Source organism: Psittacula echo, assembly GCF_963264785.1.
Source record: "Psittacula echo genome assembly, chromosome: 1".
Lineage (NCBI taxonomy): Eukaryota > Metazoa > Chordata > Aves > Psittaciformes > Psittacidae > Psittacula > Psittacula echo.
The window spans coordinates 120,463,402-120,491,330 of NC_137735.1; the positions used below are offsets into that span (position 1 = coordinate 120,463,402).

General features: G+C 37.0%; 1 protein-coding gene across 1 annotated transcript; it reads left to right on the top strand.

Moving 5' to 3' along the window:
• Nucleotides 1-583: 583 nt before the first annotated feature.
• SLC6A15 (solute carrier family 6 member 15) lies at nt 584-27,922 on the top strand (the record flags this gene model as incomplete). Its single annotated transcript, XM_080625742.1, has 11 exons — nt 584-872; nt 9,091-9,248; nt 9,705-9,831; nt 13,648-13,829; nt 15,076-15,186; nt 18,781-19,022; nt 19,112-19,304; nt 20,529-20,721; nt 23,367-23,526; nt 25,971-26,133; nt 27,551-27,922. The coding sequence occupies 11 exons, from the start codon at nt 584-586 to the stop codon at nt 27,920-27,922; spliced, it is 2,190 nt and encodes a 729-aa protein (XP_080481868.1).
• Between the last annotated feature and the right edge of the window lie 7 nt (nt 27,923-27,929).

Here is a 27,929-nt window from a genome sequence, read left to right on the forward strand (position 1 = left end):
TACATTTTTAATAAATTCAAATACAGCTGTTAAATCAGGAAGTAATGAAATTGGGCTCCCAATTTTTCTATAAAATGCATTCACAGTTACGCCTGATAAAAAGAATCTTGTTATATTGTCAAAATATGAACAATTAGCTTATCAGTATTGAAGATAAAAAGACCAAAACCAAAACTATCAGCAAGTGAATGAAATGTATTCTACAGAAATATTTAAGTACAGTGAACTTAATTTCTACAATTTGGAAACAGGTTAACTTCCCTTTCTTATTCTTTTTTCCTCCTGTCAAATAATTGAGATAAGCAGAAATGAGTAAACCAAAGCATATGATTTCTAAATTAAGTTTCTTCTCATTAATCCTTCTTTATTTTTTATTTTATTTTTTTCACAGATACTTTCAGTAGAACAGACTTTCAGGAAGCGAAGTCCTTACTCTTGATTCCCTAGTATCAAGGACTCATCAGGCATCATCTTCAGCCTATTGCTTCAGTATTCTTGGCCAAGCAGAGGGAGAGCTTTCTTCAGCACTTGTCCATCTGTCTCAGCAGAATCTGACTTCCTTGCTGATTTTCTCTTATTACAAATGCCTAAGAACAGCAAGGTAGTGAAAAGAGAACTAGATGATGAGGTCATTGAGTCAGTCAAGGACCTTCTCTCTAATGAAGATTCTTCAGATGATCCCTTTAAGAAGAGTGAACTTATGGTTGATGATCAGGAAGAAAAAGATGTTGATGTTGAAGATGGCTCAGATGTAGAAGATGAAAGACCTGCTTGGAACAGCAAACTCCAATATATTCTGGCACAAATTGGATTTTCTGTGGGATTAGGGAATGTGTGGCGATTCCCGTATCTGTGTCAGAAAAACGGTGGAGGTAAGTCTTGTGATAGCTGGTGCATATCTAAGTGATGAAGCTAACCTGTCAGGTTTCAAGGTTAGCAGAGGTTTCGACAGCAAAACCTGCTCCATCATGTCAGGTTTTTGCTTTAATTTCCACCAGAACCTATGAAGAGAAACCCATATTCTCTTTATTTAGTGAGACACATCTGTTAAAGTAAGTAGCAGATTAAGATTCAATTTATTCATTTTAGGGAAGAAAGCTCTTGATATGACTTTAACTAGTGGTCAAACTAGTGTCTAAGCAAAACACATATTTACAGAGAGGTTGCATTAATTAGGACCTGGCTATTGCTCTGCTAAAGTGTTCTTCATAGTACTTGGACAATAAATCAGGGCATTATATCTGCATCCACTTCAAAGACTAAAGCAGCATTCAGTCTTCAGTATTTAGCAGTACTAAGCTTCACACCTTTACTTTTTAATTGCTTTTAATTGCTTTTAGCTCCTAGGCCACTTGATCATGATTTATTTCCTGCAAGAACAACAAAATACTGTAAGAGTGAAAAGGTTTTATTTACTGATAATGAAGAATTTAAATCATTACCTTAAGAGAATACATTTGTTTTGTGTTGTTATATAGTTAACTATTTTCCTAAACAACAAGTTACCTTTCACTTAGAACATTAACATCAAGCTGTTTGTTTGCTAGCTGTCCACCTGTGGTCTTGAATGTAGTATGAAGTATGAGGCTGGAGACCTCCCTTCCTCTGAATGCAGGATTAGTGTTTTATCCTATGCTGTACTGTACACTACTATACTACATTAACGCACATCCTGTTGTAGCTGAATTCAAACGACGCTTGTCACTCTCTATGATACAAAAAGTGAATCTATACTACAGAATAGAAAATACAGAACAAGATTTTATTCATGGTGGATTTTGAAAGTTGAATGACAAAACTGATGTGATTGAGGAATATAGAAATAAGCGTAGAATATGATCAGAGTATAATTCTTTATTTGTTTTCTTTCAGACAGTTCAAGCTGTAAAAATGAAGGTTATACTTTGAAATATTCCATCTCCAGATAAAATTATTGTAGAATTCTTTTATATTTAGTTATTGAAGATTATTTTTTTTAATTCTCATTTAACTTAATTTTTTTCTACTTTATTCTGAAGAAAAAATTAAATGGTTGATTTAATGATTCCTCTGGAATCTTAAAATTTTCTTTATCTGTAACTGTAATATTAACTGAGAAAACTTGTTAAATGTAGTTTCTCAAAGCCCATAGCTTTTCAGTGGATGGCAATCTCATCTATTCTACTAGACACAGTATAGAATTGATCAAGTATTACTGCTATTTGAAAAAAATAATACATATGCTAATAATTTTAAACCAAACTGGTTCATAGTTAAAGGTGTAGCTATTAAAATGTTATAATTTCATCCTAAGTATGGATATCAGGATGTAATCTCAAGGATAATGCACTAAAGCAGTTTGTTCTGCGTCGTGGTGTCATTTTGAAAGTCTGTGTTTGATGTAGTTAGTTCCTAAATTTGCAAGACCATTGGATTGTCCTTCGAACCAACATTAAAGATTCATTGATATGCTCCTTAGGCTGTTGGATTCATACCATCAGGAGCTTTTAAAGTTACTCTGCCAGCAAGTGTTAATTTAATTCAGATAAAATTTAAATGCATTTAGTTAATAATTCCCCATTTTGGGAAAAACAAAACCAAAAAACCCCACCAACCTTCAGACATTATTGCACTTCATTAATCAAACTTGGAAAAATAAAAAAAACCCCTTCATTTCAGATTGATGTTAAATGTTTCCCCTTGTGCTGTGATTGCAGGAACTTGGATGTGGAGTCTGTGGAGAAATAATGTTTTCTACACATTGCTGAGCCGAGGATGTATTTGACTTTAACAGTAATTTTTCCCCATTTTAGTGAATTGCAACCTTCAGAGCAGCAGAGAAAAGCAAGTGATCATTAGAGCTAAAGCTTTCTTGGTGTTCAAGTTAACCATAATGCAAGATGATGAGGGTGACACAAAATGTTGAAACATAAAGTACATTGGTGCCTGTATATGTGTCCGCAGATGGAGAGATAATTCTCAAAAGTAAAAGAATAGGAGGAGGGAAAAAGGAAGGAGGAAATAATTCAAATGCCTGGTGAGAAAATCTACATCTACATTTTATATGAGGTTCCAGTTTTCTGCTACATGTTTAATTCTAGGTAAAAGAGTGGTTTTATGCAACCCATTCTAAGTATCAGTGTCAGAACTGCTCTGTAGTCTTCTGCTGAGAGAGCATTACTATAAATACCTGTTGGAGTCTCCGATATAAGGTACACAGCCTTTCTGTGGATTTTCATTAGAGCTGTTTCAGTGAAACATGGCTAGGTCTCCACCTTCGGTTTTGTCCAAGCATTTTTCATTTTCTTCCCTATGTTTAAGGAAGTTATATCTGGCAAATACCGTCAGGCAAGCAGAGTATAATAAAAAGTGGTAAACCAATAAACATACTTAAAACTTAAACCAAAAAAGAAGTAAACCCCATAGTTACTCATTAGTTTCCTTCACAACACATAGTCATCTTTAATTTTGTCTTTTTTTTTTTTTTTAAAGAAAAAAACCAAACCCAACCTTTTGTAAACAGAAGAACAAACCCAACAAAATAAACACAGAAAAGATACAGCCAAGTTAGCCCAATTAGATGTATATTATAAGAGGATTTTGTGGGGAAAACATTGGGTGTTTACTGCCCTGTTTTCTAGAGAGATTAGGTTTGTTTATGGCTATGGCCTGTGGTATGCCAGCATTCCTGACTTCAGAGGTCTGTACTGCTTCAGTAAGTTATTTGTGATGCCATGTTTAAAAAGTAACTTGTGTATCGCTACACTGCGCTGATGCTTGGCCATCCATAGGTATTTTTCCAATCAGTGTTTCTGGGTCTGGTCTGCACTGCCAAAATAACTTCCCTTTATTTCTTGTGATCCTTTAACAGTTTTCTCCTGTTGTTTTCGTTCGTACAAACTTGTAAATATTTAGAGTAATACTTGTTTGGGTTTTGTTAGTGCTCAACTAAGATACACCTACAGTGGGCAGCTCTTTGCTGGTTTTCACGCTTGGCTGGGAGGAGACTGAGTACTTCAGGGTGCTCGTTTTCTAGACTTGTAATGAGACAGAGGGCCCAAAGGAGTTTTTAGCCTTTGTGAATGAGGGTCTGAAGGTGTTCAGTAAAGTTTTGAGGAACTGATTATAGATCTCTGCCTACTTCACCTCTGTCCTCACCACATGTCCTCCTTACCTCCGGTAAGCAATGCCCAGTTCTCATCTGACACTTAAGGTACCTATTCCACTTGTTTTCAGTGTGTTACAGCTGAAAAAAAGCTGTTTATTCCTTGGTGACTCAAAAAGTTGATTTGCACTGGAGCTGGGTATTCTCTAACTTAGCTTTAGAAGTTTTTTATATTTATAATTTTTACACTGTACAGTTTATTTATTACTCCTTTACTATATGAAGAATAATATGTATGTTTGTTCACATAGGCACAGTTCCTATATAACAATTTCAGAACCCATGTTAGCATGCAGTAGGTTCAGAGCTGCCCCAGCTTCCTATGAAAATAAACCACTCAGGTGTACCCAGTCTTGCCATAAGGCTAATAAATAGTGGCAGACTAGACCTGTATTTGCCTGCTGCTTATAGCTATCACCTGGTGAATAGCTTGCATACCTTGCACGTTTTTTCAAAGAGCTATTTAAAGTTTATTCAATTTTGTTATAATTTCCCTTTAGGATTAGCAGAAATAAAATGGTACTTTCACATATTAAAAGGAACAAAAGCAAACAAAATTAGCTGTTCTGCTAGATTAGTTGATATGATATTAGGTGTTTATGAAGACAAGTGAACATAGTTACCTAAGAGCTTCTAGTGTTGCATATTATAAGAGGATTTACTTGGAGTGTACAAAGTACTGCACACCCAATTGTATTGCATTTTGATGAGCGTTAGCTTAATTTTCCTGATTTTTTTTTTTTTTTAAATTCTTTTTGCAGTCAGTCTTTTTAATATCTCTGTGATGTAAAAACTCAAAAGAACTAGTAAAAATGATAAACAGATAAAAGTTAGGAGCAGCATAGTGAAATCTGTAGCAGATTATCTTGCCATTATGTTTTGGAGGTAGACATCTAGAGTCACATCATGAGTCTTTACATTTAAGTATTATGTATTTTATACCGAAATATCAGTAGATCAAATTGTTAAGTTCTGTGGTCCAGCAGCTATTGCTGGGAACTGCTGAGAAAATAATATATAAACTCTAAATACTGGGTAGTCATTATCAGCTGCAGTCTGATTGTCTAATACAAGCAAAATGGGAGCAAAGCAGATATTCTCTAGTATTCCCAACACTGAGTATGAATTCAGTGGCTTCATTATTTAGCTTTTGATAACAATTCATAATCAGTGTCTTGAATTCACTGATGACTTTGATACTATTTTGTGAGCTCAGACTTAAACTGAATGATCAGACTCAAAATTCATTTGTACTTCAGTGCTGAAAATGTCTATTTTTATTGTAATTCTTCATTAAAGCTTATTAGCTAAGGACATTTTCATCCTTTAAGCATAGTTTTGTAAATAGGCATACCTGAACTTACTTAAAGCGTGAAAGACTAGTGACAGGAAGACTGTCCTATCAGTAAGATAGACTGCAAACCTACAGATAAAACCTTTTATCAGATTTTTCTGATAAAAACAATTTGTATTTTGTAATGGTAAATATTTTCACTTATAGGCGCTTCATAGACTGTAAACCTATAGTGTTTTGTTGCCCACTTGTCATAACTTCGAAAATTTTAACATTCAACATTAAAAATAAGAGAAACAATTTACCAGATATTCCATTATGATGCTTGGTTAATTAAAAAAATTAAGATATCAAAGCAGTGCTGTGTACAGTATTAACGTTCACCAGTTCCTGCAATCTTTTGTATCTTTATTATTCATTCTAGTGAAGAAGGATGAGGGTTTGTTTGTTGTTTTTTTGTCCATATGATGCTGAGATAAGTTTTCTAATATCAAAGCCAGTGGTTAAGGCAAAAATGTGCAAAAAAAGTGACTTTACAATAATAAAGTCTTTAGAATAATTTTGAATATATAGAAGGGGAAATTGGGGATCCTGAACTGCACAAAATTGTAATATTCAGAAGACTGCATAGCAGGTAGATACAGCAGATGATATAACTAATTGTAAGATGCTGTTTGAGGCCTGCATGTATACTTTATTGTTCTTATTCAAATAAAAATTATCCAATATTCTAACTCCAAGGACACATGTTTTCATGCACTAGTAACTTAGAGGCATACTGATCTGTTTCCATAGTGATTCTGGTCTATGATGAAGTGAAGATGTCTTACAGTTCTTTGATGTCTAGCTTCAAGAGAAGGCTGAAACAAAATACTTGTCTAGAGATGCAGTGGTTTCATGTTATTTATAGGGCATAGAAGCCCTTTGCAGCTATGATACACCATTGTATAATCCACCAATGTCCAAAGTGTATTGCACTGAAACTTATAGGTACACTATTTTCCATTATGTCCTTCTTTTGGGGAAGGGCACAGGATCAAAAGGTTGCTCAGCAGGTTGGGTTGATGAGAAGACCAGTGCTTCAGGTGCTCTGCACAAGCCGTACAGTATACAGGTGTGCTCTGCTGGCTACACACACTGAATATAGGATGGTGTCATATGTAATGTGACATGGATTTAACACCACATTTCTGTAAATCATTTAGTTGAATCTAACTGATAAATCTTGCAACTTACATTGATACTGCACCATAAAACACCCACTTCAGCCCGGTCTTTAAGTATCTCTTTAACTTTGCAGCCTTGTGATTTAGGTTGTGGACTGGGACACTGAAGAGCTGGGTTCAGTTACTGCTCTAGTACAGTCATCCAGTGGGATACAGGGTAAGTCATTTAGGGCCCAATTATTTTCAGCTGTGCACAGCTATGCAACACCTGTCTAATTAAGACCTCAGGTATCATTCACAGTAGTGTTATATGATGAAGAAACTATGTACTGTTGGCTTTCAGTTAATTGTATGACCAAATTTTTAAAGCTTGTAATGCCAGAGCTTCTCATTTGCAGTGTGAGTTAACTGTACTTCTGTCTTGCAGAAATTTTGAGAGAATGTAGATGATAAATCAAGGGTGTTTAATGGTATTATTTGTCTTATACGTTCTTAGACAGGTGGTCCCCCTCATTTTGGAGTGTGATTGTCACTCTATTCCTCAGTTTTCTTTACCTTTGTTTCCTTCTGTCTCTCTTGTCTCACTTTTCACAGTAGACAGTAAGTCCTTTGTATTCTTTCTGTTTAGTGCACATAAGACACAAAACACCAAAATACTGGATGGGAATGTAGTTGCTACCTCAGTAGAAGTAGCACTTAAGTGTCCTGCAGTGAGTAGATAGACCATGATGTTTGGCTCTATGAAGGGTGTATTGTAACCTCAAAACTGGTATACTGTTCAGAGCCTGGTGCAGGTTTTGACCAGATGCTGCTCAATGTCATTGATATCATATTATCGTGTCATGAAAATAAAGCACAAGGAGATATGCCATTCTAGTAATAGCCTGTAGACTGTGAGATAAATAAGATCAATATTCTTTGTCTTGTCCAGCAGTGGTTTTTTTTAGGTTTTATTTACTCTGCCTTTTTTTCCTACTATTCTTAGACTTGAGACTGTAGTTACTCCCTGCTTAGGATCTTTGCAAGATCTTTATAGTAGAAGGTGATGTCCAGTTTTTCTGTGTTTCATGAGGAGCAAAATAGCAAGTGGACCCACATAGGAGTGGAACGTACCAGAAAATCTGTGATCTCCTGCACAGATTAGGACATTTAGCTCTTCTAAAATAAAGTGTATTCCATGAGATAAGCTACTAAGTATATGCAAATGACAGTGTATTTTGACTCCAAAAAAAAAAGGCCCTAGAAAGTTGATGCTGGATGAAGAAACTTGAAGAAGGACTTAGCTGGAGTTGAGGATAAATTCCAAATTGGTTTCTGAAATTTGCTCAGCTTCTTTCTCATTGCCGAGATGAAGAGATTGGTTATACAACTTAATAGCTCTGAGTCTAAGCTCCTGAGATCTTTCGATTTTTGCTTTGTAGCTTGCTCTGACATGTTGCAATCTACATCTCTCAAGTGCTTTTCTTTATCCTTACAACGGTTGCAGTCAAAAGTCCTAAGTCTTTAGAGTTTGTTGGCCAGCACAGTTCTCTGTGTTGCAGCATAAGAGCCAGGCATTTGAAAATTAGGGGCCACGTTGCTGATTGGTGATGGCTGAATGTTTTGTTAGCTCTAGTGTTAAATACTCTGCAACACCAAGGGGTAAGTCAGGCTCTGAACTTTTCAGTGTGCTTAGTGTATGGATATATTTGCTTCCTATTAGTTTCACAGAAATAAATGAAGATATGTGCTTAAGTTAGTATTGTATGACCACTTCCTAGGAATAAAATGTTGAAAAAAGGTGTTACACATATGTACAAAAGTGAAATAACAGCTGTATTTTGGGGTTTTTTTGAGCATTTTTGACTAATGCGAGATCTGGACCTACAATATCACATTTAATTTCCACCTCGTGTCCCTAGTCTCTTTCTGGAGCCTGGTAGAAATGGGCTGATGTAATGTTTTGCTTAGCTGGGTACAATCACTATCTGTATATTGTGAAATCCTGTTTCTGAGCGTCTGAAGTGCACCTGGAGAAATCAACAAGTGATCTTTTGAAACTGTTTTAAGATTGGATGAAATTTAGAATATTATGTGCACAGTATGTTCTGTATTTCTTCTATAAATTAAGTCTTGCTGCTGTGTTAGAAGTCAAGGTGTTGAGTGTTTTAAGAGATGTCGATTTAGCTCCTGATTGCCTCATTATGTATCTTAAAAGTTTGATTAATTGTCTAGAATTTCACACAAGTGAACAACTAGCTTAGATAATAATTCACTTTCAGTAGGGTTTGCCTCACAATGTTACAGTGCTTTGGAAATTTGCTGTCTCTGGGTTTTTCCTATCTTAGAAGATGTATGGCCAATTACATCAGGTAAAATTACTCTTTGCATGTGATCAGAAGAGCTTTGCGGACACTAGTTCAGACTTGAAGCTGTTAGGTTTCGCATTTGTTGTGTCAAGTTCTGACTCTTCTTCCACTCACTCTGACTCTTTATTCCTTTCATAGGTGCCTATCTTGTGCCATACTTAATCTTGCTACTGATAATAGGGATTCCACTCTTTTTCTTGGAGCTTGCTGTGGGGCAGAGGATCCGCCGAGGGAGTATTGGTGTATGGAATTACATCAGCCCCAAACTTGGAGGAATTGGATTTGCAAGCTGTGTAGTAAGTTACTAACATTAATTGTGTGATTTGTTTTCTAGACTTTCTGTTTTGCTGCAGGGAAAGCCCACTGATCTGTAGTTGAGCATCAAGGTCAGTTTACAATGTTTTGGGAGATCTTAAAACATTAAAAAGTGTTGATATAGATGTGTGTGTAAAACCACTTAACTTGCATTTTGTGATTCTTTTGAAGTTAGAAACTAGGGAACAAAGTAGTCTTCTAGAGAAAAAAAGCCTGTAAAAGTGTAGGAGTTACGTGATAAATACAGAGAAAAGTGAAAATTTTGGCAAGTACCTTAATTGGGCAAGACATTCAGTTCTTTTTCTGACTTAATTAAAATTAGGTTCAGTGGCTGACGTGCTGAAATATGCAGAAGTTCAGTTGGGATTTTTTTCTTATTTTTTTAATTTGCAAATGTAGTTGCATTTATTAACTTTTTTATCTGTCTTTTTTTATAGGTGTGTTTCTTTGTGGCCCTGTACTACAATGTCATTATTGGATGGAGTCTGTTTTACTTTTCCCAGTCTTTTCAGCATCCATTACCATGGGACCAGTGTCCTTTAGTTAAAAATACATCTCATACCTGTAAGTCTGTATTAATGTTCTTAAAAATTCAAACCAAATGGAGAAACACCACCCCCCGCCCCAACCCCCCACCAATTCAAAGAGATACTTGTGGGGAAAGAGTGTTGCATGCAAAGCTGGTTTTGTACCTTAATGTGATGTCACATTATTATACTTAGAAAAACTGCAACAAAACCCCCTAATTTAAGATAAATATACTGTATTTTGAAAGGATCATCACTGTCAACAGCATTTTAAAGAGTCATGAAATAAGGAGAGTGCTGCTTAGTGTGTTGCAGGAAAAAAAAAAAAAGTTCTGATTACTCTTTTCCTGATGTTCAGACTGCTTTTTATGCTTACTTGCTGAAAAACAAAGGTGGAAGGGTATTTCTACACTTCAATTGGTAGGGTACTTCCTGGTGTTCCATTACTAACAAAGCAGAAAATTGAAAACTGTGAATATCAATGAAATGTATGTGATAAAAGTATTGTTTGCTTTGTAAACCAGTGGAATTGAGATAATTGGTCATTGGTTTGTCACTATAATGTGATGGTCTTAAATGGACATATTATGCAATAGTGTTAGAAGTTCTTTATCCCTTGGTTTTGGTCATCTCGTAACAAGTTACACACTCAGCACACTTTGCATTATCCTTGCTATTGAAATACAAAATGCTTATTTTAATTTCTTTTTATTTCAAATTGTAATTTTTTTTTTATTTTTATGAAGAACATAATCAGGGACATTTAAAAAGTTGTATGATGTTTTTATAGTGTCTTTGCCTGTGTTCCTTCCTTCTGTTGCTTGAAATAATTGGTATTCGTGAATATTGGCACACAGATAGACTGAGTTCCACAAGCTATTGTGTATTAATTGAGCCACAGTGATAGTTTATGTACTCTCATCCTGCCTAAATAATAAGGTACACTGTGTCAGCCTAACTTCAGCAGAGGTCATCTTAACTATGCTTACACAAAGAAAAGTATTACATATGATAACTTCCTATAATTTTTGACAGTTTATTTCAGTGAGGATCTGAAATCTGTCTTAGGTTTCTTCTAATGAGTGTATCTTTCCCTTCTTTTCATCAATTACCTTGACTCAGGATAATAAAAAAAAACCACTTCTGGAATGCACGTTGCAACTTTCATTTAACATTGCTGTGTAGAAGCCATTTTTTTTCTCATCACTTTGGTGATGACCATAGAATCACAGAATAGTTAGGGTTGGAAAGGACCTTAAGATCATCTAGTTTCAACTCCCCTGCCATGGGCAGAGACACCTCACACTAAACCATGCCACCCAAGGCTCTGTCCAACCTGGCCTTGAACACCGCCAGGGATGGAACATTCACAACTTCCCTGGGTAACCCATTCCAGTGCCTCACCACCCTTACAGTAAAGAACTTCTTCCTTACATCCAATCTGAACTTCCCCTGTTTAAGTTTGAACCCATTACCCCTTGTCCTGTCACTACAGTCCCTAATGAAGAGTCCATCCCCAGCATCCCTATAGCCTCCCTTCCGATAGTAGAAGGCTGCTATGAGGTCTCCACGCAGCCTTTTCTCCAGGCTGAACAGCCCCAACTTTCTCAGCCTGTCTTCATATGAGAGGTGCTCCAGTCCCCTGATCATCCTCGTGGCCCTCCTCTGGACTTGTTCCAACAGTTCCATGTCCTTTTTCTGTTGAGGACACCAGAACTGCACACAATACTCCAAGTGAGGTCTCACAAGAGCAGAGTAGAGGGGCAGGATCACCTCCTTTGACCTGCTGGTCACGCTGCTTTTGATGCAGCTGAGGATACGGCTGACTTTCTGGGCTGTGAGCGCACACTGAAGCCGGCTCATGTTCATTTTCTCATCGACCAATACCCCCAAGTCCTTCTCTGCAGGGCTGCTCAGAATCTCTTCTCTGCCCAACCTGTAGCTGTGCCTGGGATTGCTCCGACCCAGCTGTAGGACCTTGCACTTGGCATGGTTAAACTTCATCAGGTTGGCATCAGCCCAACTTACAAGTGTGTTGAGGTCCCTCTGGATGGCATTCTTTCCCTCCAGCATATCAACCGAGCCACACAGCTTGGTGTCATTGGCAAACTTGCTGAGGGAGCACTCAATCCCACTGTCCATGTCACTTACAAAGATGTTGAACAAGCCCGGTCCCAACACAGATCCCTGAGGGACACCACTCGTTACTGGTCTCCAGGCGGACATTGAGCCATTAACCACAACTCTGTGTGCAGCCATCCAGCCAGTTCTTTATCCACCGAGTGGTCCACCCATCAAATTCATGTCTCTCCAATTTAGAGACAAGGATGTCATGTGGGACAGTGTTGGAAACTTTGCACAAGTCCAGGTAGATGACATCAACTACTGTACCTCTGCCCATCAGTTCTGTAGCGCCATCATAGAAGGCCACCAAATTGGTCAGGCAGGATTTCCCCTTAGTGAAGCCATGCTGGCTGTCACCAACCACCTCCTTGCTTTTCATGTGCCTTAGCATGTCTTCCAGGAGAAGCTGCTCCACGATTTTGCCAGGCACAGAGGTGAGACTGACCGGTCTGTAATTCCCCGGGTCATCCATTTTCCCCTTCTTGAAAATGGGGGTTATATTTCCCTTTTTCCAGTCATTGGGAACTTCACCTGACTGCCATGATTTTTCAAATATGATGGCCAGTGGCTTAGCAACTTCATTTGCCAGCTCTTTCAGGACCCACAAATGGATTTCATCAGGTCCCATGGACTTGTGTACGTTCAAGTTCTTAAGATGGTCTCGAACCAGGTCCTCTCCTACAGTGGGCCTATGGCCTTCATTCTCACAGTTCCTGTGTTCGCCTTCCAAGACTTGGGTGGTGCGGTCAGAGCCTTTGCCAGTGAAGACCAAGGCAAAGAAGTCATTAAGAACCTCAGCCTTCTCTAAATCCAGGGTAGCCAGTTCTTCTGATAGCTTCCGGAGGGGGCTTGCATTGTCTCTTGTCTGTCTTTTATTCGCTATGTACCTATAGAATCCCTTTGTGTTATCTTTCAGATCCCTAGTCAAGTTTAATTCTAACTGGGCCTTAGCTTTCCTAACCTGGTTCCTAGCTTCCCAGACAACATCCCTGTATTCTTCCCAGGCCACCTGTCCCTGCTTCCACCTTTTATAAGCCTCTTTTTTCCTTCAAATTTTCCTGAGCAGCTCCTTATCCATCCATGGAGGTCTCCTGGCCCTCCTGCTGCCCTTCCTTCTAGTTGGGATGCAACACTCCTGAGCTTGTAGTAGGTGATCCTTGAGTATCAAACAATAATGATGATGATTTGGATTGATTGATTGATTTTTGATCGATTGATTTTGATTTGATTTTGATTTGACTGATTTTATTGTTTCTAATAGTAGTTAATTGCTTGTTGATTTGAGTGTCATATCAAAGCAGACACAAGCAAGAATTTGTTTTCCGTATATTTTCAAAATGGTGTTCAATTTTAGAGAGGAGCTTTGCATAGTATATAAGTCACAGTATCATACGCGGGTAATGTCATAAAGATAATGTATGTCTTCATCTAGACCTGCCTACTATTTAGTAATTAAGTGAAAAATAAATTCTGCCTAGGACTGGTCTTGACTACATGCGAAGAAATAACTTATCCCAAAAGGGTGTTTTAGAAAGATCTACCCTGAACCTTTCACCATTAGCAATCACTTTCTCTTTTAGACAACATTTTAAGACACTTTGAGTTTAGTTTTTTGGAAATGATGGTGACACAATTACAAATATTTAGAATTGGTATAACACTGTCATGAAATATTGGAAAATACTTTTGTCCTGAGTCCCGTTCTTTACTTGCTAACATCTCTTGACAGTTGTGGAGCCAGAGTGTGAAAAAAGTTCTGCAACCACTTACTACTGGTACAGAGAAGCACTGAATATTTCCAGCTCTCTGTCAGAAAGCGGGGGTTTAAACTGGAAGATGACTATCTGCTTGCTGGCTGCCTGGGTCATGGTATGCCTAGCCATGATCAAAGGAATTCAGTCCTCAGGCAAAGTGAGTATACTGTTTACCTAAATTACAGTGTTTTACTTTGAAACATTTCATGACATTTTTGTTTACCACACCCTCTGTTTACTCTCTCCTGAAATCTGTAGGAGCAGGTTAGAAGCTGTGACTCACCCTAGTATTTGTATAATCTCAGGTAGAGGAATGTTAGTAGTTGAGCATTAAAACTGTAGTAATTTTAGTGGGAATTATAGTAATTTAGTGGGAGTCGAGATCTCAAGAATAATTTCTGTTCCCATCAGCATGACTGTTATTCATAACATAGTGTGCAGCATGTCTGTGTGCTTCTAAATGTCTACGAATTAGGTTCCCATGTATACTCACATTATGTTTGCAGGGCACCCAGATCCTCAAAAGGCCTTGCCATTTTTGTTACTGTTATTGGTATGCATGCTTCTGTCATTAACACAGCTGCTTTTCAGAATTCTGGATTGTTTCTTTTGACTAATGACTGCCATTCCTTTCCATCCGAGTACACCACCCTGTCCTTCCTTGCTATGCAGCCAGCTGGATTGGCTAGTGAGTGTTTTGCTAGCTCTGTTGATCTCTGTGGGATTCTAAATGAAAAATAATCTACTTCAATAGCAAAACTTTTTGCTAGTAAAAAGTTTGGCACTGAGGTGGAAAATTCTGCGACCTCTTTAGCGTATTTTAATTAAAGAACTAGCAAGTTTAGCGAGAGAATTATTTTACTGTAAAATACAGAGTAGATTTGCTTTTCAGTGATGGAGAATGAAAGATTTTATTTGATTACTTTTATTTTCTGCTGTTTTGATATTGAGTGTTGCTTAGTGATTCTAATCCATTGGTTATGTACTTTCATTGACTCTTGTCTCCTGAAGACAAAAGGAATTTCCATTTGTGCTCTATAGCTTTACTATACCATGTACTTGAATCAAAGCGCATTTGTAAAGTGAAACATTTCTGAAACAATCCACTTCTGTCCTTCTTGTCATCATCTCATTGAATTCGCACTGAACTTCCCTGGAAGCCCAGCTGTTTTCGGTTGGTCAACACAATGACAACCGTATTGTTTTAGTAGAGAATTTATTTTACAGTTGTGATTTTGCTTTCTTTTGCAGAGATAAGGGGAATAGAAAGTTCCCCTACATGTTCTGTAACACCGTATGATTATCAATTCAGTCATCTATCCAAGAGATATTGAATAGTGAATGAAGCTATTTAAAATAAAGTCCATGGATGTCATGTTAAATTTCTTCTTAATGTCTTTCAGATCATGTATTTTAGTTCCCTTTTTCCTTATGTGGTACTTTTATGCTTTCTGATCAGAGGACTGCTCCTTAATGGGTCAGTGGATGGAATTCGTCACATGTTCACACCTAAGGTGCGTGCTTAATTTCTGTTTGCAATATATGCAGTGGCAATTTGACCATTTAAGCTTATTGTCTTCATAGAACATTTAGCCGTATTTCTGTTTGGTTAAATGAGATAACAAGCCCTGAGGTCCAAAGACTCTTAAGTGTCCCAGGGACCTGTGTAGAGTTACCTCCTTTAGGTAAAAGGTTCCCAGAGTTAGATGCTTTTACAAAGCTAATGACTGAAAGTGCTGTTTACAGGATTTAGGATGTTCAGAGAGGTCCAAATACTGAAAAGAGAAGTGAATCTTGAATCTTGCCATTCGATAGGATTGAAATGCCTAATTCTGGGATGTCACAGTGAAATGCCTTACCTTGAACGCTGTCATGGCTTTACATAATTAACTGACTCCTTTTGAAAGAGGACAGGTTTGTTCTTTTTTAGAAATAAATTGATGCTGTTTGCATAGTAGCCCAAAGTACAGGGGAATTATCTTTAATACTAACATAGTCTTAAGTACTCACCACTCGGCTTTCGTTATTGTGTTCTTTATGGTTGTCATGTCATGCCGGGATAGCAGCAGGCCTAAACATTTTCTTTTTTTTTTTTTTTTTTTTAATTTTTCTATTTATTTTTTACAGTCAACATTTTAACAGGGAACGTATCTTACAGAGCTTTGAATTTTATAACTACAGAGGTTAGAAAGGCTTTTAGAAATCCTTGTTTAGCCTGAAGATCTAAATTATGCTGGCCCACACCCATCTCAAGTGCTTGTAACCATGTCTAGACTACAGGAACAGCACATTTGAGTAGTCAGAGTCATACTCAGCAATGCATAATGCTGGGCTTCATACCATATTATGAAATGAACTTCCCAACAAGTCCATTTCATAATGCAGTTAATCAGGACAGGAGTGACATTTTAAAAACAAAAGCCAAATAACAGAGGCTTATTAAAATCAATGCGCATAGTGGCTAATGCCAGATGACAGGTTGTTGTCAGATGTATTGATCCCCAGGTGTTCTGAGTCTGTGGAGAGCTGTCATCTTATAAAAATGACCTTTGTTAGCTATCACACTGTTATTTCTTGCATTGTGATACATAGTCATGCTCCACTTCACTCGCTGTCACGGCTTTAGAGAGTCGTGGGTCTTCAGGAACTTTCAGGCTGCTTGGGCAAATCTGGGAAATCAGAGGAACAGAGAAATGTAATGCTTACTGACAAAGTCTGTAGCAGAGATGGAGAGATGGAGTACAAACCTCTAGAAGTTATAATTTGGTTTCTTGACCACATTTTTAATCCTTTCTTTAACTAGAGAAGTGTCACTAAATACTGAAGGAAGCACTGAAACACCCCTTGAATACCATCACCTCTTCACTGTTTCATCTTTCATAAGTCAGACCTAAAAGAAATTGCAGCTCATGCTTACTTTACAAGTTATTTTTTAGCTTAGTTACACAGTTGTTCCAAGTTTTAATTCCTTCTACTGGTTTCCAGTTCTGTATCTCAAAATTTAAGTTGTGGTTTAAATTTGAGGTTAGGAGGCCTGTATGTCACATACAGTATATGTGAATATAAACCTTCAAAAGTATTTTCATTATAATGTCTGATTGTTTCTGTATTTGGGCGCTAATTTGGCGTGTAGATTCATATGAAATTACGTAAGGGAATTTAGACTCCCCTACCTGTTGTTTCCATTCACTCCATAGTGCTAACTTTTTCTCTGGGGAGGAAGGCTGTAAAAAGGATTGCTAAACTGATCTAAGTTGAAAATTATACAGTGAGAAAGACATGAGAGGGGAGGGGAAAACATCTTCTTAGCCTTGATTAGTTCAGTTTTACAACCACATTTAGACCACCAACAACCACAACATACTCCCGCAGAAGAGTTGTGTCTGCACAGCAGAAGACTAGCACACATTGGTGCAGGTGTGAGAGCACAGGGCTAATGAAGAGGGGGAGAATTTCTCTATTGGGTGTGGCTGATGAATAAAGGATAAATTCTAAATAATAACCTTAATGAAAAACCTAAAGCAAGGTACATGTAAAGCCCACTGAAGTCAACTGCTTCAATGAAACTGCAGTAGGACTGAATGAAGCTTAAATACAGAGCCCCCAAAATTTCACTGAAAACATCTTATATAGCAAATCAGTTGCAAATTTATTTTGAAATGCCAGACAATTTGTGTCTGAGAGCATACTGACTTCGATGGTGCTGAATTACACATTACAGGAAGCGAGAAGTGTTTTGATACTTAATCCAGTTACAATTTGGCAAAAATTAAGAATATCCCTTGAACTCCCTCTAGTGGAACAGCTCCAGCATGACTCTGTGATACAGGCAGCTAGAACTACGTGCAATAGCTACTTGTGCATTGTAATTAAAACAAAAATTGTGATTCTGGAACAAGTTTATTGTCATAAACACCATCCCCCTCCCCAAATATACTGTATTTTAGCTATATATAAATGAATAAAGCAGGTACTTTCTGCCTGTTTATAATAAATGATATACCTTTATGGGAAACTGGAAAATTTTTTGAAATGTTACAATAACAGATTTATTTTTTTTTTACTTCAAGTAAGGTAAGACAGACAGTCTAACAGTGCTGGCATCTATGCTTATGGTTTCTGGTTTTACTGTTTTCAATAAGCCTAGGGTTTGATTGTTTGGGGTTTTTTTTAGATTACGTGTGCAAACGTAAGGCCTTTCACTGTTAAAGGGAGGCCCTGAATCAACTTCAGAAAATCGAATGTATAAATTTCACGTATAATTATTTTTATGATTCAGTATCTAAAAGAATCTGAGATAGACAGACTTATAACTTTGTTATAAGATGACTTACAACTTTGTAACAAAGATATTTCTTGAAGTACAGTCATCTGAATGAGCAATGCAGTTCAGTTTTTTTGATAAAAGGCTTACGTGTCCCTCAAATACCTGACCCATTTAACTTAGGGTAAGTTCAAGGCATCTGGTTTAAGGAAGATTTGACTCGTGAGCTATAGAGATTGTGGTGGCTAACGTTTATTTCATCTATTGCATTTTGCTTTACATATTTGCATGTGTAAAATCCCATATAAGCATGTATATCTCATGTTCACCTTTTTTTTTTTTTTTTTTTTTTGAAAAGTAACAACAAAGCAACTTTCAGCATACTTAATGCATTTATAAGAGGGTTGATCATCTCAAAATGCACTGTAATTCTAACAACTGTCAATACATACACTGCCACAAAAAAGGACACTAAATACTGAAAAAATAAAGTATAAGTTCTGTCTTATTTCTCAGTATAACTAGCTGCGTTTTGAATTATCGTATATCTCCAGCAGTGTCTCATTATTTGGAACAGAGTATAGCATGCTTCTCTTTAAGGATTGTATCATATAAAATTAAGAGAATTTCTAGCCCATAAGTTCACTCAACTTTAGGTGTCACATTCAGCTTTCATTCTATCATAATGAAAATACATTTGTAGTTGAGTATTAGTGTTTTATGATGTAGGTTGTCTTCCTGTTTGTTATTTTTTGGTTTTCTGTTATCTATTTCTGTTAATCTATTTCTGTTATAATAGAAATGCATTTTATAGCTGACATATATTATATCTAATTTCAAACAGCTTGAAATAATGCTGGAGCCCAAGGTCTGGAGAGAAGCTGCTACTCAGGTGTTCTTTGCCTTAGGGCTTGGATTTGGTGGAGTCATTGCCTTTTCAAGCTACAACAAGAGAGACAACAACTGCCATTTTGATGCTGTACTGGTGTCCTTCATCAATTTTTTCACTTCTGTGCTGGCAACTTTGGTGGTGTTTGCAGTTCTGGGCTTCAAAGCCAGTATCATAAATGAAAAATGTGTTATCCAGTATGAATATTTTTTTTTTTATTTATATTTCATGTATGAATTAACACAGGTCATTGAGTTTGATTTCTCTGTTTTGTTATGTTTTACAGAAATTCAGACAAGATTTTAAAACTTTTAAAAATGGGCAATCTGAGCCAGGATATGATCCCACATCATATCAATTTCTCAAGCATTACAGCAGAAGATTACAATTTAGTTTATGACATTATTCAGAAAGTTAAAGAAGAAGAGTTTGATTCTCTTGGTCTGAAATCTTGTCAAATTGAAGATGAACTTAACAAGGTGAGAGTAATAAGCGAGTCTTAAATACAGAGATGATGAGCAGATGAATATTTGTAAGTCTGTGTAAGTATACTTCACAGTTTATTTCAGATTATCAGTACAGTGTACCTGTGAGAAGTGCACCAATAGAGATCCATATGAAAACATGGTTCTGTGCAGGGTTACATTATAGCTCGCCTAAGGACTTTTGGGTCAGATGTCATAATACAGTCTTCACTGATTTATAATGTATTTTGATCCTTACATTGGTCTCCTCAGGAGGTGATAAGTTTTTAAAGTTCTGTTCTTTAGAAGAGTAGAGCATGAGAATTTTTCCAAAGACTAAACAGAGGTGTACCTATTCAGTGTCATACTTCGATGTCTTCCAATGTTAAGATACAATCGTTAAACATAAATATTGTTTCATTAGAAAGTAAAAAAGTTCTTATTTACTTATTAGATAATTGTTTAAGGAATATCATCCTGGTTTAAAATCTTTAGTGTGAGCCAGATCTGTAGATTTTCTAGCTTTTTCTAGCTTTTTCAGAGGGACTTCCAGTTACAAGCATAGACCTCTATATGGTTGTGCCAGCATCTGAAGCTAAAATGTAAAATCAGTGACTTAGACATTAAAAGTTTCTGTACTATTCCTGCCATTTAAATTTGAAAGAAATAATTATAGAAATGAAGTCCTTTATATACTTAGTGGAGAAAACTGTGTATTTTATAGCAGTCCTGTGTAGTAATAGCTCTTATGCAAAATTATTAATGAAAGAGAGATAGAAGTTCCAGCTGGACACAAGAGGGAAATTTTTTCACAATGAGAACAATCAGACTTTGCAATAATCTTCTCTGGGAAGTGGTGCATTCCCTAGCACTGGACATTTCTATGATTGAGCAGGACAGGGTGCTGGAACATCTTGTTTAGACTATGCTTTTGCCAGGAAAGGTTGCACCAGATTATTCTTGAGGTCCCTTCCAACCTGGTATTCCATGATCCTCTGAAAGAAATGTGTTGCTAGTATCATTCAACTTACAGATTCTCAGCCAGATCCAATGTTTCAGTAAATCCAGTACTAATTAAGTTTGAAAGTGTGGAAAAATTGCATATTAGATGGCTACCTTTAAGTTTTAATCAATGACATTGTATGAACAGGAAGTCAGACTATCAAACTACAACAAAAAAAAAAAAAAAAAAAGGAAATACTGTCCATGAGTAATAATGGGGATTTTTCTCACTGACAGGCGGTTCAAGGAACTGGTTTAGCTTTTATTGCCTTTACAGAAGCAATGACCCACTTCCCTGCTTCTCCATTCTGGTCAGTCATGTTCTTCCTCATGTTAGTAAATTTGGGACTTGGAAGTATGTTTGGAACCATTGAAGGCATCATCACACCTATTGTTGATACCTTCAAAGTCAGGAAAGAAATTCTTACTGGTGAGTTGCACAAACTTTTTTTTCTCACTAAAGAGTTAAAGTAAGGGGTTTTTTTGATCATATGATCATTTCTTGTTTTTTGACATGAGAGTTTTCAGTGCTGACATTTTACAAAGCAGTAAATCATTGTATTCCAGACTGTACTTCTAGTCTTAAACAAAATGTCTAGTTGTTTGAGGTTTTTATTTAAATGCCTAAAGTTATTTGAGGTATAGCCTGTTCATATAGCTCTGATCTTGTAGCAATTTCTCTTTTTGAGGTAGAAGGGCAGCATAAAATGTGAAAGTTAAGTTTCGGAAAATCTGCATGACATCTGCAAAGGACTTGGTATGTTATGCACAAATTATGTGACAGGAAGGATAGAAAATTAAAAATATAATAAGCTGCTTTAACATTATCTAACTCTATGAAGGAAATAATAATATATTTTCTAAGAGCTAACCCTGGATGCAGCAGAGCATTGCTCTTTCGTGGCTGCTTTCCTTACCTTATATTAATAAATAAGATTTAACAGAAAACATTTTTTTTTTTTTTTTTTAGCTTTGCTAGAGGAAAATTCTTCTGAAAAATCAGTTGATTTGTCTTAGGAAGTTCTAACCTATTGAGCAGTTGTTTATTTGGTTTTCTTTGTTTGTTTTATCACCTCTTTAATTCTTACTGAATAACCAGTGTGACATTTAGAAACTAGCTGTTCTTTCTAATTTTATATGCAAGTACTATGATATATAACCATTACTCTGGCGTAAAGGAGTATTTTACAAAAATTCCTTGTAACTGCGTTTGAGAAAGAAACCTTTTAAGAGAAAGGTATATTAAAGAACTGCTTTTCTCTTGTAATTTTTTTGAGTGGTATGCATGCATGATTTTTGCTGAACTCAGTTGTACTCAAAGGATTACAACTCTATATAGTGTTTATATAATTAACTTACAAAACTAAAGTGGCTGGGTTATACTTCATGCAGTATTGGTGGGATTTAATAAGGATTATGCCTGCACTAGAGTTTGTGCTTACAACCCACAAATATTCAATTTTTACAGAAGTGTGAGCACATCTGCAGGTTTTTGCACTGTGGTTCCAGTTCAGTTCCTCTTGAGCTCAGGGAAACAAACTCATAAGCTAAAAGTTTTTTTGCGTTCAAGTATTTCCAAATCAGATTAATTTCCTCAGTCTCCAAGGCAGCTATACTTGAAAGCCCACTAGTCCCGCTGACCCTTTCCTGAGACTGTCTGTGCCAAGGATGCACGGAGCCCCTGAACAAGTCAAGGTGGAGCACTTTTCCCACTCATTCCCCGTCAAGCTGATTTCAGCCTCCAGTACAGTCAGCTGTTGGGATCCTCCTGTCACTCCAGAAATACAAATGGATTCTACCTCTTGATAGCTTGATGGCATCAGGGTACACTGTGCACCAGTGTCTACTAGAGCCTTATACTCCTGTGGGACTCATGTGCCAGGCCATCTGCTCCATACATGCCAGTAAACCCAACTGTCCCTAGCCTCATCCTGGCTGGAGGCAGGGCCCTTCTCGTCCTGGTTATAGAATTCTGCACTCATTTCTTGTGAAAGTGAATTAGAATTCCTTTCCATATGGTCAGGAGTCCTTCCACTGTGCAGCACTGCTCACTGGAGACTGGAGCAGCAATTTTCCTGGAAGAACATCCATTTGTGATTGTTTTTCCTTGCAATTCATGTAGCTGTGACTCTAGGGCTGAGGTAGATTTTCCATCTCACTTCCTCATGTCCACGTGGGTTGTGTGCATTGGACTTCATCTGGATCTGTGAATGACTGTGTGTCACTTGCCTGAGTGACAGATAACATCTTTCTTCAAGGAATACCTTTTCTTCACGCTGGACAGGAGACTCCCAGAGGCTGAGGACTTGTGTCCCTTTTCCAATTGCCTTGTCAACACCTCTTTCCCTAGAAAGTGATCCCAGCTGCTTGGCTTCCCTGTCCTCTAATTCCAAACTGCCAACCCCATTATCCCAGCACCAGAGCAGCTAGGTGTTAATGTGTTCACCTGGATGACAGCTGAAATCTTTTCATATATTCAATTGGTTGTCCCTAAACAAAAAAAGGGGCAGAAATTTTGTTGCTTAGTGTAAAAATGCACTTAGACTGATCCTAATGGAATTTTATTCTGTAAGTAATTAGGGGAAGTCTGTTCAGCCTTTATACTTTTTAGAATTATAGTCCTAAACTTTTTAAATTTTTAGCTTTTTTTTTTTTTTTTCACTTTTTCACTTCTAAGTTATTTTCAGTTCTGAATTCCAAAAAGTCATCTATTGACCAAGTAACATGATGTATGATATTTAGCTTGCCAATTCTGATTATTTTAGCATTGCATTCACATTAAGTTGAATGTTTAATGAGAAATAGTCACTTGATTAATCTCTGCTGTGTAATCAGTATTGCTGCAATATGGCAATTCCAGTAATTCTAGTTTAACAGCTTTTCCGTTATATAGGGAATAGGTAGGATTCCTAGTATTCTTAAAATTGAGACCCCACCCCCCCAAAAAAAAAATCAAACTTTGATTATATGAAATATAATGAAATAATGAGTTAAAGTATATCTTTGCTGTTTATCCTGTTTCCTCTTGTGGAACTTCATTTTAATTACAGCTCACATTTCTGTCCTTTATTCCAGTCATCTGCTGCTTGGTAGCATTTTTTATTGGCCTGATCTTCGTGCAGCGCTCTGGAAATTACTTTGTGACGATGTTTGATGACTACTCAGCTACTCTGCCGCTGCTTATTGTGGTCATTTTGGAGAATATTGCAGTCACCAGAATTTATGGAATAAACAAGTAAGTGAAGGCAATATATCTCTCTGTACATATCAATAGTATTCATTACAATAGCAATTACTATTTAAAGCGTGAAGTATTTGCTATGTATGCATAGATACAAGTAAGCAGAAAGTGGGTTAATCTGGATGTGACTGAAAACAGGTTTGGAGCAAGATATACTGCATTTCACTGTAGTGAAACCCGAAGAGCAATTGCAACAGATAGAGAGAGAGGAGAGTACAGAAAAAGTGGCAAAAGAAGAGAGTTAGAAAGGTAGCTGGATATTCAAGTATGAGGAATTTTTGTAGAAATAAGACAGCAAGGGTCATAGCAATTAACTGTTCTTTGCATTAGTTGTGAGAGGAAATAGAGAAAATGATCGGAAAAGACAGGGTCAAAACTTACTTGGAAGTAGCCCAGTTGACGGTGAAGTTAAGTGAGTTTCTATCAGTGATGGCTGAAGAGAAATGACTATGAAGTCCTAATTTTTTTACATTTTAAGACTGTAATAACCAGAATGTGTTCACTAAGCAAAGTTGATATGTGCCACACTTAAGGAGCAGAAGAGTTTCTATGACAAAATAACTCATGCAGTCCACAGATAAAACAGTATGCTATACCAGGTGCTGAAGTAATTTAAACATCTGTGATTCCTTTGCATGTACAAATGGTGCACAGAATGGGTGGGCTTTCATTTTACATTTTGCTTGCTCAATCTGAGTAATCATCCAGTCACTCACCATAATGAAATAAACTATATTAAGAAAATTTAACTTAATGGTTTCCAGACATTGTTTCTGGTCTGTGCAAGTAGTGCCTGTGTCTGCTTACTTGTTAAAGGAGAATTCCCACTTGGGCCACATGTATGATGCTATGATTGATCACATAAACATGAAAACACCATGTAGATGTTTTTGCACATGCAAATGAAAGATAAAGCAGATGATCAGGTTGGTAATGTCCAGTCAAGTAGAGTTCCACTGTGAAGGTAGATGTGCCAAAAAGTTTACCTGTGAGGAAGTTGATGTTAAGGAATAGCTAAAATACAGTAATATTTTGCTTCTGAATCAGAGTTCAGTTGATTCATGTTTTCAGAAAGGGTTCTGACAGGATAAAGTGAAAAGTTAACAGCCAAATTTCTTATTCGTAATGGCCTCCTGAACCTCCCTCTGGAGTATTCCTAATACTTTTTCTGATGGATATTTCTCTAGAATATCCGTCTTCAGGAACCCAGCATTCTTGTTTGCAAAAACTGCCAGAATCAACAGCTTCAGGTTGTCATCAGCTGTGATAGCACTGAGGGGTCCTCCTTGTAGATGAAGATCCGTACATATGTTTCCTGTCTTTGATCAGACAGTAAAAAAATAACACATTGCATCCAAAGGGATTACAGCCAAAGGATAGGCAATGTCCTTCCTGTAGCCAAGAAGGAAAATCTTCTATGCTGGAATGAGTGCTAAAGGAGCTTGGTAACTCTTAAATGAGGATAAGTAGGATGGAGGTGGTGAGAAACTTTAAAGTGAAGATAATAGATTTATGCTCAACTGGATGAAGTACTGGAGATCCCAGAAAGGAGAGGCTATCTATAGTGGAGCACAATACATTTGTAAATTCAGCTTCTTCTTAATGATGTGCTTCATTGCAGTGTAAGCAAGGGATAGAACACCCCACACTATGCAGTTCAAAAACATTTTTGAGTTTATATGACAGTAGCTTCACATGTGTAACTGCTTTGAAAACATATTTGTTTCTATGAGAGCTTTTTTGAGAGGCACATTTCAGAAGGGAGTGGGATCACAAGGGAGTTAAAACAGAATTAGTGCTTATGTACACTCCAAAGGAATTAATTCTAAAAATGTTCTCTCTTTTTCTACTGGCTCTGGAACCATGTACTCCTCCGTCAAGAGTACAAAAATAGGAGTTTTGTTTGTATCATAACTTGCAATTTTGATGCACAGGGAGACAGATTTAAAACTTCACAAAGTTTTATTTCAGCACTTACATGATGCAAACCATAGCTTATGCGTAAAATTATTTTTTTACACTGCACCAACATGTGGGTTCAAAATTAATTTTGCAGAATCTGTAAGATGTGCTGGTTTTATATGTCCCCAAAAGTAATGACACATGCCTTAGTAAATAACCCAGTAGACAATGTAAGAAGATGTAAAAAAAAATCTTCTAAAAAGAAGGTGAGTTTAAATATCTTTCCAGCACAGTCCAGCAAGCACTTTACTAAATCACTGCACTGTGTAGCAAATCCAGCTGTTCATTTGTTCTGAACTAGAAATATAAACTCATTTTTTTTCAGCCCATTTAAGTAATCTAAACTGCAGCCTTTTCTATGCATGCAGTTTTTCAGGGCCAGTTCCCTCAAATTAGTTGCTATGTATCAATTATAGTACTTAAAATTTCAGTATTTCAGTGCACGCACTAACAATAAGCTTTTATTCCCTTCACAGGTTTATGGAGGATCTGAAGGATATGCTTGGGTTTTCTCCAAGCCAGTATTATTACTACATGTGGAAGTATGTTTCACCTTTAGTATTGTTGTGTTTGTTGGTAGCTAGTGTTGTCCAAATGGGATTAAGTCCTCCTGGCTACAATGCTTGGATTGAAGATATGGTATGTATATAACAGTTGCTATCATAATGATCATATCTGAAGTATTTCAGAAATACATAAAAAGACAAAAGAATTGCAATTAGAAATTCATAATCAGTATAAATAATGGCATGGTTGTTTTTATCTCAAGTAACATTAATGTAAACCCAGCCATTTTTTAAATTTTAGAGTAGTTCTGCTTTAAAATATAACTACTTTACGTGAACCTTCATGCTTTTTGTGACTTTTTAGTTTGTTGATGCATGTTGAAGAAATTCTTAAGGTTGGGAGAAGTTACTCACTTTCCTTAAATCTTATTTTCCTAGAGAGTATAGTTGGGCAATAACACTATATAAATAATTTCAGATGGCATATTTCTTTTTTAATGTGAAATTAAATACTGTGATTTAGCCATGTCGTAAATTTTCTCCTTTAGGAATGCATATCACATTGTAGGTAACAGCTGCATTGAAATCTGTTTCTGATAGGAGTGTTTGATTTGCACAAAACTTGTCTGTATGAATAGTACAGTCAGTGCTGCGTGTTGGCTCCAAAAAGAAATTCAGTCAAGGTAACTCTTAAGAGTTCTACTAGCATGTAGGCTCAACAGCCCTCAGCTCTTTCTACAGGCTTGTCATGCAAAACACAGGGAGAGAAAAATAACAGAGAAATGAATCTTGGGGACCTTTTTGAATGGACAACTGTGTGAATTAGCTGTGGGAAGATTGCAGCAAAGACAGGTAAAGCATAAACACAAGAGGTCGTCTTTACAATAGGTAGACATCTACCTCTAATGAGACAACCACTGCTACTTTCTCAGGATTCTTATAAAAATGTTCTTGTTTATGCTTTATTCTTGCCCTCAAAAATTAGAAAAAGAAATACCTTAGAATACCAAACACAATATTCCTTTCCATGTATATAAAATCAAGCAAACTGAATTTGTTGGCCAGTGAGTCATGGTGTGGGGTGCAGTCACTGCCCCAGTAAATGTGTTTGTTATAGTTTGCATTAAATTTATAAGAAGTGAAACAATTCCACAGAGTCATCTGGGACAGTCCCTGTCTAGACTAGCTGTTGGCCTAGACGAACTTATTTTCCAGGCACAGTAACAAATTCCACTGCACACTTATCCATTCTGAACATCCTTTAAAGAATCAGAGAGCAGCTGCAGACAAATGCACCAGAAAGCCTATTGTGAAAATCTTGATTTGGGTTCTGCTGGAGTACTCTGAGCATCTCAAACTGTGTGACAGTGTTTAGGTCCTACTCACTGACAAAAAGGCGGCAATCCTACATCTCCATTTGAGATCTGTAATGATGCCCACATTGTGGGTTCAAGGTGACAAGAAGATGAAAATGGCACGCCTTGATGAGGACTGCAGGTTTGCTCTTTTTCAGGAAGACTTATTCTTTGTTTTTCTCTTCGGTTCATCAGGCCATGGAAGAGTTCCACAGCTATCCAACATGGGGAATGATTGTCTGTATATCTCTGATGGTGTTGGCCATACTGCCAGTCCCAGTAGTCTTCATGGTGCGCCGTTGCAACCTTATTGATGACAGCTCTGGTAGTTTGGCATCTGTATCCTACAAAAGAGGCCGGATAATAAAGGAACCTGTTAATCTGGAGGGGGATAATACAAGTCTAATTCATGGGAAGAGTCCAAGCGAAGTGCCATCTCCAAATTTTGGCAAAACCATATATCGAAAACAGACAGGATCACCAACTCTGGACACTGCTCCAAATGGACGTTATGGTATTGGATACCTGATGGCTGATATGCCTGATATGCCGGAGTCTGATTTGTAACTGCAGA